The 20,940-nt window shown below is 41.3% G+C and overlaps 1 protein-coding gene across 2 annotated transcripts; it reads right to left on the reverse strand.

Moving 5' to 3' along the window:
- Nucleotides 1–1,038: 1,038 nt before the first annotated feature.
- On the reverse strand, nucleotides 1,039–19,428 carry scaf11 (SR-related CTD-associated factor 11). 2 transcript variants are annotated; one of them, XM_084710847.1, is made up of 15 exons: nucleotides 19,243–19,428; nucleotides 12,639–12,684; nucleotides 12,277–12,422; nucleotides 10,698–10,775; nucleotides 10,074–10,153; nucleotides 9,818–9,897; nucleotides 9,691–9,728; nucleotides 9,517–9,590; nucleotides 8,362–8,487; nucleotides 6,977–7,077; nucleotides 4,098–6,386; nucleotides 3,363–3,691; nucleotides 3,024–3,197; nucleotides 2,793–2,912; nucleotides 1,039–2,240 (listed from the first exon to the last, which is right to left on the reverse strand). In XM_084710847.1, the coding sequence occupies exons 2-15, from the start codon at nucleotides 12,655–12,657 to the stop codon at nucleotides 2,145–2,147; spliced, it is 3,750 nt and encodes a 1,249-aa protein (XP_084566973.1). In that variant the 5' UTR covers nucleotides 12,658–12,684; nucleotides 19,243–19,428; the 3' UTR covers nucleotides 1,039–2,144. The 2 variants fall into 2 exon arrangements, with proteins under 2 accessions (XP_084566973.1, XP_084566972.1); XM_084710846.1 differs by having other exon boundaries at nucleotides 10,698–10,781.
- Nucleotides 19,429–20,940: the final 1,512 nt, after the last annotated feature.

The following is a 20,940-nucleotide window of genomic DNA, read 5'->3' on the forward strand; positions in this document are numbered from 1 at the left end:
TGAAAGCAGTCACAGCTGACATTTTTGTTTTATAGTGAGTTTCAGCTAATCATTTAGCCGTCCAGTCCATAACTTAACTGCTTTGCATCACTGTCACACTCTTATACAGTCATTATTAGCTGCACATGTAAAGGTTTTCAGCAGAGAAAGTTTTAAAAATCCCACTGACACGCAGTGATTACCTGATAGAGTGGAGGATTCAGCAGCCTTCAGGAGTTGGGTGAGATCAAAAACGGAGCTAAAAGCCAGTGAATATTGGACCTGTGAAGAGTTTTTTTTTTCACATTGTTATAAAAAACAGTTTTTATTACATTGTTTATGTTTGATCTGGTTAGTTTTAGTTTTACTTTGCAATTGTGTGGGTACAATGAAAATCTATACGATACACCTACATGCTGACATCACTTACGCAAGCTTTTCAGTTTACTTCAGTCTCATCTGTTTCTCCTGATACACACAAATATATTTTCACACTAGAAATGAACTGAAACATGGTTTAAGTTGTTCTAGACCAAGATCACATCTTTCCGTCAGACCAAGGTCCGAGTGTTTGGTCTGCACCGTAGTCCACTTTACTTTAGGTTAATATCTGGCTCAAACATTAAAGTCTGAATCAAACAGGGGAAGTGTGAAAGCACCCTTACCTTCATTAGGTGGTCAGAAAAATGACTCCAAATGAGTGATACTGAGGAGTGTGTAAATAAGAAATTGTTTGCTAACAAGTTCATTATATCAACTTTAAACACATTGAGTCATTATGTTCATGACCTACTCTAACTTTTTTGTTTTTCCAGGTTTGAAGCCTCTGGAAACGTGGTTTGAAACAGTAAAAATGCATATATGATATCAAAGTTTAGTTTCACATTAAGCATCCACAAAGACCTGAATGAAAATAAATGAGTCTATTAGAAAACCTGGTTCAAAAACACCTCATTTTGTGCACAAAAACAGACTATTTAAAATGTGGATTAAATCTGATTTCTAATACTTTTTATATGCTTATTTTTAATTACTAAGACTCTAAATGACATGTTTAGAAGACTATAGTGGATGTGGGTTTATTTTTTTACTTGTCTGTATCTAAGAGCAGTATTATGCAGTGAACAGTGCACAACCCTCCTGTACATCCAGTTCTTCTTAGTTGATGAAGTTCTTTCCTTGGAAAAAGTAGGGGCAAGTCATTGTGCTTAAACAAAGACAACTTTGCAAAACCAGATCATTTTAAAGGTGATTTCTAGGAAGTACAGAAAAGAAATGCCACAGCAACAAAGATGGAGATGAAAATGAAACACTGCCATCTTTAAAAATCTAAAAAAAAAAAATCTAAAATATGGCGTTTCCTTGACAAACACACAGAGCAGATCAGGAAGCAGCTAATTTATTTCACTACTCTCTGGAAACTTTGCAACGTTCATGTTCACTCATTGACATTTATTACACATTCAGGCAGGGGGCGGAGTTCATTCCACTTGATCTGCCCCCCCCACCCCGACCCCCAGCCCCCCGGGACCTGTGCCTTTACATTACACACTCACTGCTGATTGGCTATCCAACTTAGCGTCTCCTCAACCAATCAAGGCCCTGATTACAATCACACTCAGATTCCGGCCCATCATTGGGCCACAGAGATTAATAATAAAGGCAATGCACTGTTTTTTAAACTAGGCTTTCATCTGAAATATTATATAATATCTTAAAAAAAGAACATTAACAATATTCAATTAATAAGCTATGCGATCAGGATGCCATAGAGGAGAAATTCAACGTACCAGCCGGCACCCTGGGAGAGGCTCTCCACTACGTGAGCTGTGGTCGTTCACTGAGCGTTGCATCTTTAGTATCAACCATCCCACCCCCCCCCCACGCTACCCTGCGCTCCTTACAGTAGTTCCCATGTCACATGAGCTATGCAAAATAAAGGGCTCTTGCATTACAATTTCTGATTGGGTAATTCTTTTTTCTAACAAAATATGAAAATCTATAGAAAAAAATCTTCATCATTCAATAAAAGGTAGAGATATCAAAAAAGAAAACGTTGGCTCTCCGTTGTCTTTCAGTTCGGAGGCCAAATTCCAGCTAGAGGAAATTGCACTTGAGCAGCTGAATGGGTCTGTGAGGGCATCGCCACGCCGCAGGGTGGGATCTCATTTCTTGCGAGCGTGCTTGTATTTGTCCACATAGGCCTTCACCAGGTTGGCCACCTTACTGGAGTTCACCTCACCACTCTTGCTGTGACACACCTGAGTGAAAAAAAAAAATAAAGCTGAGGTCAAACAAACTCGTATTTACAGCAAATACTGGTGGGCAACTTAACTGGCAGTGGAGGAAAAGGCTTATTTTAAAAAAAAGGGTTACTTGCGCATCTCAAATTTCTTCAAAGTACAAATTAGGTGCAACTAGTAAACGCTGAAATTTACATCAGCTTTTTATGCAAAGTGTGTGGGTGTTGACAAGGATGTAATGGATTCAAATCTATCCTAGAATGGCTACATGAACTAGAGACCACATTTAAACTAAACTCATGCATAATTAGCTAGCCAACTACAGCTGCTAATATCTAATAGCGGCATTTCAGCCAACAAAATCAAGGGTAACTGGCTAGAACTGAAACTTTTGTCACTTTTGTCTACCACCAAAAGTTACTAAGTATTTCTATGGCAACTGTGCGACACTTATGAATTTGAAGTGCACATTTTCTAGCTGAGAAACAAAAGCATGACAATGCTGCAACCGTAACTAAAGGGGAGAACAAGGATTTCTTGCACAAGTTGACCAAAGTGTGAAGCGTTTACCTTCTCTACCGCTTTGCGGACAATCTCCTTGTACTCTTCTTTTGTGATTTCCTTCCTTTGGTAAAAGGGTTTGATGGCTGTCTTCACTTCATTTATCGCTTTCTCTTGAATCTGTTGTTTCTAAAGCAGAGGGAAAGAATCAGATTGCTTTGGGAGAAAAAAAACTTGACAGAGAAACACAACACTGTCTTGAAAGATGGTTGAGATGGAGTGGTGGTGGCAGCAGATTACCTTTTCTTTTTTGGAGCTGTCAGCCTGAGCCCTGTTATGGTGGCCTGGCTGAGTTGTAGAAGATGGTAGCACCTGACTGGGCGCCAGCTGGGCCTGGGGCACAGCAGCAATACCAGCTTTGGTTGGGGTGGGAAGAAGGGCTGGTTTCCCATAGTTCACCATTGTACTCGCCATCTAGGGCAAACCAGACAATGAAAAAAACATTGTGGAAGGTTTGCTTAAGAACAGTATTTGTGTATTTATCACCTTATTATTTTTAACTTGAGCAGTTTTAAGGCTAATGGATGTACAGAGTTTGGAATTTAATCTCATCACATCCATAATAATAGTAAACGATACCTGTGGCAGGTAGCCATCAGGCTGAGCTGCTGCTGTCTGGCTGCCTTGCTGCATGGGTGGAGGCGGTGGAGGAGGTGGTGGGAGGCCCTGAGCGCCGACAGCGGGGACCTGAAGCAGTGGTACGGCAGGGTGGAGATGCACAGGGACCGGAGGTGGCATGGCGTACGGTGCAGCGGGCTGCAAGCTGACGGGCAGGGGTCCTCGCGGGCCCTGCATGGGGTAGTGATGGTGGAGAACATTCAGCTGAGGAGGAGGAGGCATCACGTTCATCACAGGCACCGGAGCGTTACCCGGGACCGCCTGGGGAGGAGGCTCGCTTTTGGGAGGATCTGTAGAAGAAAAACTAAATTAATAATCTGACAAGAAGAACTCAACATCCATTATGAAAACTAAAACAGTCACAAATGTGTAGTTGATTTAGAGTATTGTATATTTATGTGTAGCAGTATTAATTAATTCATAAGTGACATGGGTGTTAAGATACGTCACCAAAAGTGTTATTGGTTTACATAATAACTGCACAACTCAAACAATTAGCTTTGACTCAAAAACACAGTTGAGGTTCTGCAGCCAGTTAATCCCAGACATCATAACTGCTTCTGCTATTTCAGAGGGAAAGGAGTTATTCTTTGCTTTTTTTAATCATTTGCTTTTTCTTAAGCAGCAGTATTAGTGTATTTGGAGTGGTGATAAATAACTGTACAGACATGTGGCAGAACTGAGGAGAGGTTTGACCTGCTGCTGCTGCTGGCGGCTGCTCCTCTTCTTGTCGGTTCCAGCCTCCAGGTCCTCCTCTCTCCCTCTTGGAGTAATAGTCCTGAACATCTGCTGGAAGTGTCCTCCTGACAGCCCAGCTGGAGGCCGATGACCAGCCTGACCGGTCAAGCATAGACTCTCCTTGCTCCGACTCTTTCCTCCAGCCACCACCGCCACCCCGGTTTTCATTGAAGCGGCTGTACGCGTCATTCCCTGAATTGTTTCCTGTACCTGAGAAGTTGTTTCTGGGCTGCCAGCGGTTCTCAGCTGGTTCCTCCTGCTGGTTGTAGAAGCTACGGTTGCCGCCACCTCGCCCAGTGCCCCGACCACGTTCAAACCCTCCGCGCCCGCCCCGGCCCCGCGGCTCTCCTCTGTTCCCACCACTGTTGCGGTGGTCTTCCCAGCGTGGGCCACCACTGGGGTCCCGGCTCCTGCTGTCAGCATCGCTGCGACTCTTTTCTTTAACCCAGTCGGGATTCTCTGCCCAGCCCTGGCGATCAGGGGAACTTTCTGTAGGTACACCATTTTCAAAGCGCCCAGCGCCTCCGTGGTACCTCTGTCCCTCACCACCAGAGCCGCCGCTCGGGCCAGACCGCCAGCCACCCCGACGGTCCTTCCTCTGGGGAGACTGCTCTCTGGAGGGTGCCCGTTCAGGGCTGGGCCCTCGTCTGTAGGACCTTGTCCTAGATCGTGACCTGGACCGAGATCGTGACCTGGATCTTGAGCGACTCCTGGATCGGCGTCTCCTCCTTTCACGACTACGCTCCCTCCTAGAATGGTCTCTCTCACTGTCCCGGTCTCTGTCTCTGTCTCTGTCTCTGTCTCTGTCTCTTTCTCTGCTACGAGCTCGGGATGAGCGGCTAGAGGGCGGGCTGCCATCACGTTCTCGAGACCGAGAGCGTGAACGCCTGGATGACTCACGCTTGGACTCCCTCTTAGGTGACCAGGTAGAGGTTGGAGAGTGGAAGCGAGAGCGCCGCTGTCTGCCATTCTTCCTCTCTTGGCTCTTTTCTCTCTCCCGTTGGTCCTTGCGGGTCTCGTCCTTGTCAATTTGGCTCACAGACAAAGCAGGAGGTTCAGCAGCAGTAGTGGCCATGCTCTCCTTTGGTAGTTCGATAATTGGATCATTACCGTGCTCACTAAAGGGTGAACTACAGTCCATGGCGACAACTTCATTGTCATCTTTGGATGGACTGCCCTCCTTGGATGGACTGTCCTCCTTAGGTCCTTCCACAGAGCTGTCAACTACTGAAGGCTCTTCTGATTCAACCTTGTCAGCATCAGCATTCTCCGAAGCTTTTGACTCTGGGACAGTTGCACCATCCTCTGACTCTGCTGCAGAGAGGTAAGCCAGTTGTGAAGAATTCTCACATGACTCAGCCTTCACTTCCCCTGAAGATTCTTCATTGTTGAGTTCTTCTGACTCTGCACAAATTTCCATGTCATCATCGTGCTCATCGCAGGGTGGAGACATCAGGTTGTCCAGCAGAGCGCTCGGAGATTCTGAGGGTGACGGTGAAGTCCTTTTCTCAGAGTCCTTTTCTGCAGAGGAAGCAGGGCTCACTGGTTCTTCTTCATCCTCCTGTTTCTGGTCGCCCTCGGAGCACGAACCAGGGCTGTTAGGAGCCGAGTCTGAGGGACAAGACAGGTTATCGTCTCCCTCATCTGGCTTCTGTTCACGTTCAATAGATTGTTCCTGAGTCTCATCGCTGTCCTGTCCCATATCATTACTCAAAGGTCCGGCACCTCCTTGCTCATCAGCAGAGTTGAAACCATCCTGGTCTTCACTGATGCTCCCTTCAGCAACAGATTGCGGCTGCTCCAAGTTGTTCAAGTCCTGCTCCTGATCATCAGTTTTGTCTTCTTCCTCCTCCTTCTCTATGTTGTCTTCTCCATCACCCTCTTCCTCCTCTTCACTTGCTGCCGGGCTGTTAACAACTTCGGGAGATCGTTTTTTCCGTCCGGGGGCTTTCCGTTTCCCACTGGCCTTTCGGTTTGTCACCTGCTTGCCCTTCCTTTTGGCTGGCCCCTGAGAAGCCCTGCCCGGCCTGGCTGACTGGCCAGTAGACGAGTCAGAGTCTGACGCGCTGGACTGTGGTGGTGATGGGTCAGATGCAGGAGCCTCTTCCTGGGTTTTACTGTGGCGTCCTGATCGCCTGGCTGGTAGAGACTCGGCCTCTTTGGTGGGAGCTTTGGAGGTTGAAGCTCGACCGCCTCTCTTCTCTCCTCCTTTGGGACACGTGATGGCGCAGACAACGCCTTGAAACACTGTAGGAGAGACACAATATGAGCAAGGCCCCATTACAGATACAATCAGCTATTTTTTTTTTTTTTTAAATCTTAAAGTGTAGCTGTCAAACTTTTTAAAATTCTGCCTTAATTAGAATTATATCAGTTCATCTTGACAAACTTTTTACTCCACAAACGTATACTGTATGCAAGGTTCCTACAGATTTTCTATTTAAAATTTCCACACTTTTCTATACTGGATTTTACAGACTCCATGGTAAGTTTTCCAGACCATATTTGACATCTCCATGACATCACTTGACATTTCCATTTGCTTTGCTTTTTTTTCCACACTTATCCAAACTTGGAAATCACTTTTTGATACTGCGAACACTGTTTATGTATATGTTGCTACCAGCAAAAAACAAATATAAACATCATAACCATGCACCTAAATTTATCATATACTACAGCATGATTTGTATTTGAACCCTACTTTCAAAAAATTTCTAAACTGAGTCTGACTATCTGAATAATATATCTGCATCTGTTTGTATCCCTTTATTTACACAATTCAAGACCAATCGCAAAGAACAAAGTAACACAACAACTTGTCAGACTAGACTCACCAAAATGACCAGGGCCGTACAGTGAAGTGGAGGTAAAGGGAGATGAGCAGACTCCGAATGGAAATGGGCTGTGGTTCCAACCAGTGGGATGGAAATTCTGCCTGTAAAACAAACAGTAGAAAAGACACACAAACTTAGCTCAGAGATATCATGCCATAATTTGACATTTCTGATCATGACAAAATAAAATAATAACACAGTACATTGTCACATTTTCTCTCAGCCACTGAAATACTGATAGCACATATTCTTTACACTACTGTGTCTTCATTACTTTAATACACACTGCCTGCCTAACCCGACCAGTGGGGGAAAGTCAGACCAATAAAATATTTGTCTACTGCAGAGGTGCTGGTAAGAGCCTGATTAAAGTCCATATATCTCTGTTAGGTTCTGTGGGTGTTTCCGTTTTTTAAGAATATTTTAATTATCAACACCCAAAAGAAATCAAAACATATATGGAAACATGAACAGATAAATCAATTTAAGACAAAAATTAAGACTAAGCTGCATTTGAATTCATTCCCAGTCAATAGTCTTATGGTCTTTTAAAAAGGTACCCTGTGAGTTTTCTTGTAAACAAACAAAAGTTATGTTTACATTCAGTGTTAACTCACCAAATCTCAGAGTGGGTTGAATGCAACAGCCAACATTTTGAACCCTGAGGTGTTTACTAGCTATCCCTCCATGGATATCTTATTCATGTTTACTAGCTTGAAGTCACCTTCTTCTTTGCCTTTGCTGCTCAGTTCTTGAAAATTACCACTGTAAATCAGTGGAATAAGGTAAAACCAGTCAAAATAATTAATTTCTATGTATATTATACCAACCAACAAAAGTGTATTTTATACTGCTTTTGCAGACTTTGACAAAGTAACATCATATGGCTTCACCATGTGTATCTGAAGTCCTGTTTTGATGGATTTTTATTGCACTGCATTTCAACTGCACAACTGTAGTGAAATGTGGTTTAATCCTTGATGACTTCAGTCACAATAATGTGAGAGATGTCCCGCACTACTTTGTGCACTGACAACTACAAGTCTGCTTCCTCAGTCAGCATTAAAGTTTCTGTGATTTAAACTCAGAATATGTGACCTGTCTGTGCTCCTCTCTGGTTTAGAACACAAGAGGACAGAGCCAAACAATACAGGCTTCATGTTGTTACGACCAAAGCAAGAAAAAACAACAAAAAAACAATTTCCTGCAGTTGTAGAATAAATCCTGTATGTAGAAATTAGATAGTGGAAAAGAGGAGGAAGAATCTTAGAATTCCTCTCTGTTTCCACTAAGATTAGACTGGACATAAGAGAGAAAACCACTTCCGCCTTCCAAGTGTTATTCTTCTAACAATACTAACAACAAAAGGAGCAGGATTTCATTACCTCGAGGTGCCGTTAGCAGGGATGGGAGCAGCAGGAGAAAGCCACGGACAATCTTGCGCCTGGGGTTTGCACTGTTTGAATGTCGTGTCATATGGTATGTCCTCTACCACCCAAACAGGCTCTGCACTGCAGGAGGATGACGACAAGGTAAGGGTTATTCATTTATTTAAGTACTGCCAAATGTTAACACTGAACCACTTACACTTTAGCTGCAAAATTCTATCCTAAATAAATCTTAAATCCCTCCTAACAGGGTTCCTACATCTGATCTGAAGTCAAATTCAAGTACTTCAAGTATTTTCAAGGTGCATTTTCAAGCTTTTGCAGCACCTTACAGCTGTGCCATGTGACATTTTTATACACATATACATGCTCAAAATGTTTCAATCAGATGTCATTGTGCTATAACCAACCAAAATTATGTTTCATGATAAAATTCTAGACTGCCATCTTATTACAGCTGCAACAATTAATCAACTAATCAATAATTAAATTAAAAGCCAACTATTTTCATAATTGATTCATTGGTGTGAATCATTTTTAAGGAAAAAAAGACTAGATTCTGATTTCAGCTTCTTAAATGTTAATGACTTCTTGTTTCTTTGACAGTAAACTGAATATCTCTGGTCCATAATATCCTCAAATATCTTATTTTGTCCACAGCTCAAACAATTAATGGAGTAAAGAAAAGTAGGGAGTAGAGAAGAGTAGAGAAATTCATTGGCAGATTAATCAACATAGAAAATAATCATTACAGAAAAGATTTGGACCTGTTTTTCAACCAATTGTGGTGGGATTAATTCATCAAATAATTAATTGTTTTGAGTCAATAGCACATTAGAATTCAAGTGTTTAAGGATTTCCAGGACCCGTAAGCACCCTGTCCTAAACAAGTTTCTTCAGATTTACCGTTTAGTGAAATGAAATGACTGATCTTTCACTCTGATGGGAAATACAAATTCAGTTGGTAGAAGCCTGTAATGATCTGTTCAAATTTAAAAATTGCCAACAGACCATTTGAAGCAATTTGTCTTGTAGTCCAGCAGGGGGCTTAGTGAAAATGATCGGCTGATCTCTCAGTGAACTGGGCCACTAGAATTCTCTCTGGTCAAGTAAGTAAGACCAATAATCATCATAGAGGGAAGGATAACTTACATATCCTGAGTCGATGTTGTCGTTAATGAGACACAAGGAGACGGTGACCACGTGCAGCACTCTGTTCCTCTCACCTGGAGAAAATACAAACACGGATGAGACTAAAACACTGACGAACATTAAATTGACACTCCACCAAACACCGAAACATGAACGCTGAACAAGAAAAAGGACCTTTTTTCGGCTCAGTGAGGAGGGGTCATCATCGTTACCTAGAAAAGACATTTACAGACCATTAGACATTGCTGAAAAAATGTGTGTGTCTCTTTCATATTCCTGGAGAAAGAGGTGCTGAACGTACATTTCCTGACAAGTCCTTTTGTTTTGGTGTCTGCCGTCCGCTCCACCTTTTGCCGCCTCGACCTTCTTGCGGGCTTACTTCTGAAAGGAAAAACACCGAGACTGTTCTCAAACTTTCATAGAAATGAAAGAGAATAACATGGAACACAATACATCACTTGTCTCTGATTAATGACTGATTAAGTTGATCTTATTAAGTATTTTCTCTGATCCAAGAAGTGTTTATGATCCCATAAATAAAACTGGCTCACACTCACTTTAGACAGACTTTTTGTTCAGGGTTTCTACAGCAGCAGCTCTCAGCTTCAGGTTGAGTTGCTCGCTTCCTCACAGGAACCTTCAAACAAAAAAGGCGGAAGCACATTAATTTTGGTGCAAAAATGTACTAAACTTTGCCAGAAACAAAGGTCAGTTGAGGTTTTGTGTGGTAGATCGACAGTGGACCCGGCTGGGGCACGGAGACACAACGCAAACAAACTTTGTCTGGTAGCTATCAAGCCAAGGACAGACTGTGTTGCGCTGCATTTGTTATTGCATCAAAACCAAACGATTAACACCTAAACCTACATTTGTAGCTATGTTAAGCTGTTCAAAATGCTCCAGAGTGCAAACTACACATCTAGCAAATGTTTAAAATGTAATGTTTTGACTGGCTTTAAGCAAAGACGCTGTGTCTCCAGAGACAGATGACAAACAGCATGCAGACAGACATATACACAGTCAGGGGGCATCCACTTTACAGAGCACACAATTTAGCTCAAATATATACAGATTCTTTAAGTTTACAGTGTTGGATTACACAAACAGGAGCAGCAAATGGTGTCTTTTGAAAGACAAATGCAGTCATGATACCCTCTACCATCAGCAGACTCCAGACTGACCTGTATACAGCTGAGATTCCCATTGCATCTGTAAACATTAGTGAAAGGTCTTCTGTCCACCGGGCAGGAGGGAGCCATCTGTAAAACATCAAAAAAACAAAACATCAACATACTAATGTAAAAAAGCACACAGCTTAAAAAGATAAAATGGCTCACGGTGGTCTAAATGCTCTCACACTTTGAGACAAATAACATTCTTGGGGAAACACTAAGGCCTTTTTGGCAGAAAATGGTCAAATTTAATCATGTTCTTTGGAGGATGGTCAGTATCAGTAACTGGCTTATTTAAGCCTGCATCAGTCGAAACCTAAAACAAATCGTGACACGTCAACCAGGACATGCTGCCTGTGTGAGTAGTGAATGTGTGTTGCAGAAGCTCTAACAGGTCTCAGCATAAATACACAATGAATGATCTGTTAATAGTAGGGCTGCAATTATCGACTATTTTGATTCAAATGAGTATTGAAATGATTTATTAACTAGTCACCCAAAAATTACGATTCACGTTTTTAATTTTTTGTGTCTAGAGACAAACTCCAAACCCACAAAAGACTGCGAGAGTAAGTGATACAAATCTCATGGAGTTTGGAAATCAAAGGTTCCCACACCTCCAAAAACAGAAAATCAGTTTATGGCGGCCCATGTTTTAATTGTGTCAGCTCGCTACAAATAAATCAATCTATGGGAAAGACTCACATTCAAGCCATATTTTTTGGTCATGATTCTGGAATCCTGCACACAGATACAGACAGAGTTGTCTCGGCTTTTAACTTCAAGCTAGTCCACATGTCCAACATGCCTCCTTTTTAAATGTCTGTGCATTAGTGACATGATCCCATGATAAGGTCTGCCTTACAAATCTTGCACTTCTTCCTCTTCTTTGCCGCACTGAGGGTGAAATGCTCCCAGAATGTAGTTTTACTGTCTCTATCTGTATAATATGTCACAGACATGAAAAAATATTGCAGAGCAGTATTTTTCCAATGCACTCTCTCTTCTTCTCTCTTCTCTTAATCTCTCCCTTCCTCTCGGAATGATTGTGAACAAAATTGCCAACTGCCTTCTGGTTACAACTATTCCTTTCCTTTACAACTCTTATGAAAATTCAGTGTGGAAAGACAGGGCTGGCAGTTGCAGCACCGCAGCAACAACACCGTCTGTGTGGACACCACACAGGTGTGAGCCACAGCAGTTCAGCGAGGTAGCGGTTGTGCAAAGGTACACACATGTATTGTGGGTCAGTGTCCGAATGAAAATACAAGATCAATTTTTTGTGGCAATCTGTGCACATTATGTACTTAAACATTTGTAATCCACCTACACAAGTTCACATCCATTTAGATTATGCTCTCACAGTGTAATTCTGGCATATTTAAATATGGACCCCCTTTTCAAAACATATTTTTGGGTCCAAATAACTTTTAGGTAAGAAGGGATTTATTCAAAAACTTTTGGTCCCTATTAAGTATTTCAATCCCAAAATTAGAAAAATTCCAGGATTATCCTTTAAGTCCAAACTGGCCCAACACCAAGTTACTATCACTATTTCACAACTATGTTATCACACATTGAGCGTCACCTCTGCCCACGTGAGGAGGCATCTGAGGCAGAAGACGTGACAGCAGCTGTCGGGCATGGCGAGCTCGCCTCCAGCCAGGACGCCCAGGCAGATAGGACACCTCTCCGCCTCCTCAGGATCCGTCCCATCAGGCGGGCCCTGGCCGCCTGAACACATGGGAGAGGAGAGAAACACACAACATTATTAATGATTCAGATCTAATAGTTTCTTCTCTGTTTGAACAGATAAAAACTGTGCTAAGATAAAGGAAGAAATAACTGGTGGGTCACACTGTTCACGCAACATGTATCTGAACATTTGACGTATGAAATGTCCAATCTGGGAGAAAAAATGAAACATAATAGTGCTGTGTAAAATCTCACCACTTCCAGCTCCAGTCATGTCCGCCCTGGGCTGTCCTGATCACCACTGCAACACACAGAAGAGAGGGAGAGAAAAATGAAGATGAAGGTGTTGTTAATGCAAAGGAGCTCAACTGATCAGGTATGCTGTTACATACTTTGTTTAGCCCACAGGGAAATTACCCGAAAATCTCATTATCACAGCACTAAGACATGAAAGAAAATAAAAACTGTAAAAGACCAATTTGCTTAAGTGATTTGAAACCCGTTAGATTGGTGTGTTTACATTTCCAAGCGGGCGAATGGTTGGCAGTGTTTACACAAACTCCACTACGCACTGTGGGGTTCTAAAACAGAACGTGTGTGATGTGAAAGTCTATTTTAGACGAGGTGAGGCCGCATGTTTAGTATGAGCTGTGTCTGTTAATGATTTGCATGTTTATCTCATCTTCTGCTCAGTCTGTTACTCCTTACTAGTAGCTCCCACAAATTAGGGATGCACCAATACCAATTATTCTCAGACCGAGTACAAGTAAGGTACTTAGATTTGGGTACTTGCCTATACTGATAAGAGTACTTAATAATGTCATTACAGTTCTTACGATAATTTTCAAAACCTAATTATTGTCATCAGCAATGATTCGTTGCATTTAGAGAGTAAGGAACATCTGTTTCTTGCTGCTACTGTAACTACAGTTACTAATCAATACACGTCATTAGGACACACGTGTTTCATATGTTCCTCTGTTTTCTGTCCCCCCACCTCTGCACTGCTCTCGCAGGCCCTGAAAACAAGACAGTGAAAGAAATGACGTTTCACCACATCGCAACACCAAACTTTCCTAACGCGCAAATGTAGAACAAGTTTTGGTTTTATGAGAAAGATGAGAAACACCGCTGCAAATCATTTTTGCAAAATGTGTCGGACGAGTCTGACCCACAGAGACGTCACGTCACAGTAATCAAAACCACAGCCCTCTTCATATGAAACAGAGCAGCAGATCATCTTACCGCAAAAATGAATTTTAAACAGTTTCAAAGTTTGTTCACAGATTCTCATTTAGGCTACAGGATCTCATTTATACAGGAGATTCATAAGAAGATGTTAACACCACTGTAGCGTCTCCATCTCTCTGTCTCTGTTACTACATTTAGCAAATCAATCAAGATTTCTTTAAATAACACCCTACAAATATAACAATAATTGAATCAAAATGTAAGGATTCACACACTGCATCATATCATATCAGCTAAAATTTCTAAAATATATAGTATCGTTGAATATATCGAATCTGTCTCATTTAGTGAGATACACACCCCTTACATTTACATGTGTAGTATTTCAGTTTCTTCTTCATGTTCCTCTTGTCTAAGAGCTAATTAGTTCCTACCTGCCATTGTTTAGGGGGGACAGGTATGAGTGTGGTGCCATGCGTGCAACAGTCTTGTTGACCCTGCTGTGAACTACACAAAGAGAAGTTGTAGCAGCTTATTATGAAGAAAAGAGGGTTACAGGCCGGTGGCAGTGGTGTTTTTTCTTCGTTTTCAGATTAATTAGTCGAGGCGTTCAACAAGTTTATACTCAGCGGGACTTATTGGACAGTGGCTGACTGCGGTCTTCAGGGTGCACTCTGTGAGGGTGTTTCAGTTTTACATGGACTTGCATGGAATTTTACAGTTTCCAAAGTCGCGGCGGTCATTAGTAGATGATGTTGAGGACAGCCCAACCAAAGAAAGGGGGTAAGCATCATCTTAAACTCTGCGGTGTTTTGGATCTTTAGATGTTTGCCCATTTCAAGTGGCTATTTTTCAAGATGTGGTAAACAGTAAACTCTAACACCACAGAGTCACAAAATTAAATATACTCCTGCCAAAACTAAAGTTAAGAAAAACATGTTTCTTCCAAGACTTAGCAAAAGATGCAACACAGTAATCTGGGTGGACAAATTAAACGCAGACAAAATGTGGCCTGCCTCTTTTGGGGGCGAGTGTCGCAGACAGAATCAAGTATCACAATATTTCAGAACTAAAACCTAAATTATGGGTATGTCACAGTACCATGACAATATTGATTCCACTGGCTGGTAAGGCTTGGCCAGCTCTTTTTTTGGTTTAGGGCTGCAACAAATTTTCACTGTCAATTAATCTGTTGATCATTTTCTCAATTAATTGCTCCTGTCACAATCTCATCACTTGAAAAATGGGTCCCAGCGCGTGGAGCACAGGGATGTACCTAATAATTATTTTGTTGATTAATCAATTGATTAAGCCCGTCACAATCTTTTTAAAGATTTTTCAAGCAGATGTTCCTGTTTGGTTCCTGATGAAAATATCTCAGGAAGATATGTTCCACTGTTCCTGTGTGTTTGTGTCGCGTTGAAAATGATGTCATAGCAGCGTCACGCAGCAGCGCTATGATGATTGAGGGAGTACCAGCTGCAGTGAAAAACCTACCAGTTTAAAGTTTACAGTTTCTGTGACCTGACGTCATTTTGGAAAATAAAAATTGTAATATTGTTATGAACAACATGACACTGGTGCAACAGTGAGGCAGACCAGAATGTGTTGGTGAGAAAGGAGCTGAGCCTGAAGGTTAAGCTTGTGATTTACCAGAAAATCTATTTTCCCAGACTCTCACCTAAAGTCATGAGGTTTGGGTGAATCAGATTGCACATCAAAGCAGTCCAAAAATTGTCCTCCAGCTCTAGCATCCAGAGTTTCAACAAACTCAACTTTCAATGTCACAATTCATACAAAGCAGAATTTATGGTTTCTATGGCAGGAGACATTCCTTAGTATCTGCTATATATTCAGGGTTTTCTATGCAGCAAATCAGGGCTAGATGCTCATGTGATGTCACAAAGCTGCCTCGCAAAGCAACATGATCTGGGCAGCAGGACTGCTTACCACAGTTGGTGGCAGTAAGGCACCTCAAAGCTGGTTATCCAACCACCACAGAAGAAGAAAGTGTCAAGAAAACATGGAGGGAGGAGAGTGTGATTGTAAATACACAGACGGCTGCTTTGCTTATATGGAATATACAATTACTGTATCCTACTAAATACCATGATTAGGGCTGCGATTAATTAGTTTAATCATCGATTGATCTGTCAATCATTTGAACTATTCTTTGATAATAAAATGTCAGAAAATGGTTATAATTTATTTTTTAAAAAGACAATTAGTGTTACCCAATGCCAAAGATGACATCTTCAAATGTCTTGTTTTTTTTTTTTGCAACAAAAAGATTTTCAGTTGACTGTCAGAAAGAAGTAAAGAAACAAAACAACAAAAATATTCACATTTGTGAAACTGAAAGCATAGCATTTGGACTTTTTATTATTATTATTACTGGGAAAAGTACTCAAAATAGCTAGAGATCGAGATTATTCAATTAATCGTTGCAGCTCTAACCATGATAGAAGATTTTGGCCACACTGTCCATACCTGTGCCACAGGCAAATTCAAATCTAACCACACTGCCACTAAAATTCACTTTGTGTTCTGTCTGTACAGACAGAATGGTGAACTCACCAGAGTACTGCTGCAGTGTATCATAAAATTACAAGATTATTACACTGTACATCCAACTATAAGGGCAACACTGATAATAAGCAACCCACAAAGCCACCGCAGCTAGAACGTAGACGGGGCTGATGTTTGCCTCTTGAAAAACGTAGGCCTGCATAAATTGAGGCAACGAAGACACCACATATAGACTGCAAAAAATGTGGTAAGCTCAGGCTCTGTGTTTTTTGCTGAAAGTTTCTCATGCCAGGGTAGCGGAGCTTGTGAAGCTCACAGCACAGACTATGTTAAGGTAGTTGAAGGAAGCCTTTGGGCCTGTGTCCACATAGTGTTTCGTGTTGAAAATCTCTGAACTTTTCAGAAAGGCATGATGTCATCACCATCACTTTTTTCTCGCAACCAATCATATATTAGATGGGGACTCGTCACCCTGGTAACCAAGAAAACGAAGACTTAACTTGTGTTTTCTGATGTGCGCTGGAGAGCCGAGACTCAGCTCATGTCTGTGCAGGAGCCAGAGGGAGAGATATTTTGTGTCTGTGTACTGAGCTCTCTGTGCTTTTTTAACTTCTTGTAGGCCTGTGTGTGAATCCCTGTGGTTTGAAGTTTAGTTACTCTCCTGTGCTGCTGTCTGTACTCTGAGGTAACTGCTTTATTTTACTGTTTTGTTTGCTTTGAGCTGATAGGAACTGTGTCAAATTACTGCTGGTGAAAACCCAACATTTCCTGATTTTTCTGCTTTATAATAAAAATTTTCACACTAAATAATATCTAGGGGCCTTTATTAAGAAGAATGTAGAGGAAGTGGCATGTGGTTAACCCGTGTTTAACAGCCGCCTGACTCAGAACAAACCTGAATTAAGACACACCTTCAAGAGGGCAGCCAAGATGCAAATCCAAGCTGTGATGGGCTGATGAGTCGAATCAAACCGAGCCTGCAAATCTGAATTATCATTTAAATCTTGGTTGATTACTCAAGCATAAACCAACATTAGCAACAGCCACGGAGATGCAGCATGCAATTTGGGATTGTTTTGCGTCAGCGACCACGTGGCGGAGGCACTAGTTGGGGTTGGGTGATGGCTACCAAACTGGCATATGACTATGTCCACAATTAAACATTGCGATGGACGATATCGTTACTGGGTCATCTCAGCACCACACATTGGTAATTTAGCTGTGTTGAAAAAGAAACTCAGAAACACAACATGGAGACGTAGCGCAACAAACCACAGCCAACAGCTTCTATTATTTTCTCTCCCACATGTCAAGAATGGAACTGAGGCAACTCTGAGGGGACACACTACCTCATACATAAAAAGCTTTTAACCACAATGCTACAATGATAGAGGACTAAACCTGGCAGTGGCAGCGCTCCTGAAATGGACTAAGTATGAAATGTGGTCACACTTTTCTTTTCATAATAAGTTCTGAGGAAAACTTGATTGAAGATGGTCACCCTTTAAATCTTATGAATCATCTACGTGACCACCACCAATTACTTCATAGTGAATGCAAATTAATATTAACTTTTAACTCAATACATGATGTGGGGACTTCAGAATGGGGGAAAATGTTGTGGTTGGTCTATCCAAGTTGTTAGTCTAGTAGCTTGTCAATAATGTAAACTGAGTTTTTCAGTGTTACCTGCTCGTGGAAAAACACTACATGCTGATCTGCAGCTGTAAACACTGTGTGTCTGCAGACATCATTCACCCACTGCACATAATAATATGTTATGTGGTTTACGGATGTTGTTAATTTAGTCACCCACAAACATATTTTGTTCATTTAAAAGCCGGCAGTCACTGAATTAGTTGTAAAAATCTTTTAGCAGGAGACACACTGCAGACTCTGGTGTGTGTGTGTGTGTGTGTGTGTGTGTGTGTGTGTGTGTGTGTGTGTGAGAATGAGTTAAGGCACGTTTAATTGGGTTTTCATGTGTTTACATAAGGTATGCTACTGGCTATGCTACAATTTGTTATAATGTTATGGTTAATGCAAAGTTAAAGTGCATAGTACAGCAAATTCTGTTAGTGGCTTTCAATATATAAATTGGGGAAAACATTTCAATGTTTATAAGTACTTTGAAAATTAACACATTTTACTAATACAGCCATAATAATGACAACCGAGATCATTCTGGTCATTATAGTCGTGATATAAAATTTTCGTACCAATTCATCTCTCTCTCACTCAAGAAATGAAAGTGAAATGTGTTTCCATTTGGCACTCTGATTTGGCAACACTGACACACGAATAAAACTGATCGAAACCCAGTGCAAACAATGTTTTTCAGGGTTTAAGTTCCAGATTAAAAGACTTGAGCTTCGGCCTTGGAGTCATGTTGAACAAACCTAACAGCCACAGGCCATCAGACCTTTGTAGCTGGCTGACAGTGAGCAGGAAGCCTGTGCCGAAGATTTAAAGCCTCTGATAGCTCATCCAGAACCAGTCTTCAGGCTTTGACCGCTTTCATTTTGAACTTAAAATCTATTCACCTGAAATCTGTTCAACATACTCAAACTTGAGCCTCGGTAATTTGGAGATCCGAATGTTTAATTTCTAAACACTTAAAATAAACCAAATCAGCACAGGCCATTAGTCATTAGCCTCCACTAACACATTTAACACCTTTAATCTACGAACGAAGCATCAACCTAGTGTCTGTGTTGACTTGCAATAAATGATCTGATTGCTGTAGCTAACTGAGTTGACCGGCAGATGTTAGTGAAAGCTTGCTGCTACTAAGGAGCTGCACGGCCTGGCTCCTGAAGAAACTAAATTAGCACCAACTTGAACAACCAGTGCCAACACGACGGTAACAACATGGTTGTTGTCGGTTAGCCAGACAGCTAGTGCTAGCTAAAAACACAGCTACCTACGGGCTAGCTGGTTGTTGTTAGCACGGCAGCAAACATGGCTAAAGAGTGTCTAATATTAGCAACGATGATTGCACTGAAGGTCATAAGTTAGCTAGCTAGCTAGCAGCAAGCAGAAAGCTAACTAGCTGCTTTGAACAACAGCACCTGCTTACGTCGCTTTTAGCTTGCTAGCAGTTAGCTCCAGTTAGCTAGCGGCAAGTGTCGTTACTCACCTTTAAGCGCTCCTGCAGCTCGTTTGCACCAAGTGAACTGTTTTTAGCGTCCAAACTCCTGCTATGAGATGCTGACGAATCGCACTATCCGGGGATTATTTTTGGCTAATAACGGAGCGTAGCTTTTACAAAGTCTCAGCCACATGTCTCGCGGTCTGGCTGAGAGTTGGTGCAGCTGGCGCCCCCTAGTGGAGCCGCCGGGCATTACGGAACAGAGTGGATTTATTCCTCTGGTGGCATTTACAATTCACAGGAGTAACAACAACAGGTGGTAGTGTAGTCAAAAGCTGTAATCAAAAGATATTTTTCACGGCAGTCATTTAACATGAAATAGAAGGGAAACAGAAAGGTGTTATCAATGATACTTAAGATCCAGTTCCATTTAGTGTTGCAGAGCCTTTCCAGTGAGCCAGCAGCAGCACTCTAACTTTATTTGACCTGAATGGAACAGAAACTTCATTAGTATCTTTGGGAATACCAGTGTTTTCACTATTTCATGTCAAAAAGGCTACTGCGAAAAATCTCCCAATGTCCATCCCAAATGCAAATTATTTTTAATCACTTTTTTCATTTTACCTGAGGAATGGTTAACCCTGTTTGTTGTTGTGAGTCACAAAAAATAGCTAACACCGTGTCAGCACAATGGTGACAGAAGAAAACAAAAATAATTTGACATCATTTTGACAAACGTTGAAATAAATGTATTCAGAAACATGAGTGTTCACTGCCCTCCAGTGGTCACAGTGCAGAACTGCAACACTACATAAATTAGTGGTTAATAGTGTTACTACCAAAAATGCTACAAATATCAATATGTATGAGTCACGATTATTGTGATTATTAAAATAAAAGTAACATCAGTATCATATCCAGACAGCAGGTAGCTGTCTGCAGCAAATAAAGATCTCATAAACTTGCAGTTACTGCACCAAATAACGGAGGAGGTTAGTGGCTAGCTAGTCAAGACAATGGAGGAATTTGCAGCTAAAGAGCCAGACATGCAAAAGCACTGGTGTGAATAATAAAATGAATAATGGCTGAATTCCATTTAGTTGATATTTTACATGCTGGCTGACTGTGACTCCATGGCTTACAGGAGTGCTTTGATGGAGTGCAGCCATTGTTAATGGAACTAATCAAACCTGCATTTTTCCTAACAAGACAAGCAAACATGTGAAAACAGTGAACAGAGGTGGCAAAAGTACACACATTCTTTACTCCAGTAGAAGTACAGATACTTGTGCAGAAAAAGGAGTACAAATTCAACTTCTTTTCTCAAATGAAAGGAAAAATATACTTTGAAATGTATCAAAATATAGCAGTAAAAAGAAGCCCTCTGGAGGAAATTTGTGCAAACCACACTAAACCTCACCTTTTCTCCAGTCAAGTCTGTCTCGTGTCTGTTTCATCTTGTTACGTCTTCTACATAGTGTTTAGAGTTATGTAATTTCCATCTTGTTAGTTTTTTCATCTGATTTTGACTTGAATGTATTTTTTTGTGTTGTTACATCTTTTTTGTCTTGTGTCTTTGATGTTGTTTTTTTTTTATCTCATGCCTTTTTCGTCTTATGTCTTTTTTGTTCTGTTACATCTTTTCTCTTGTTTCATCTTTTATGCCATCTTTCCTCTTGCTGTGTCTTTTTCATCTTGTTACATCTTTTATGTCACACAATTGTCCCATCCATTCATGTTTCAAAT

The sequence above is a fragment of the Lutjanus erythropterus genome, chromosome 22 (assembly GCF_056507025.1).
Source record: "Lutjanus erythropterus isolate fLutEry1 chromosome 22, fLutEry1.hap2, whole genome shotgun sequence".
Taxonomy (NCBI): Eukaryota; Metazoa; Chordata; class Actinopteri; order Lutjaniformes; family Lutjanidae; genus Lutjanus; species Lutjanus erythropterus.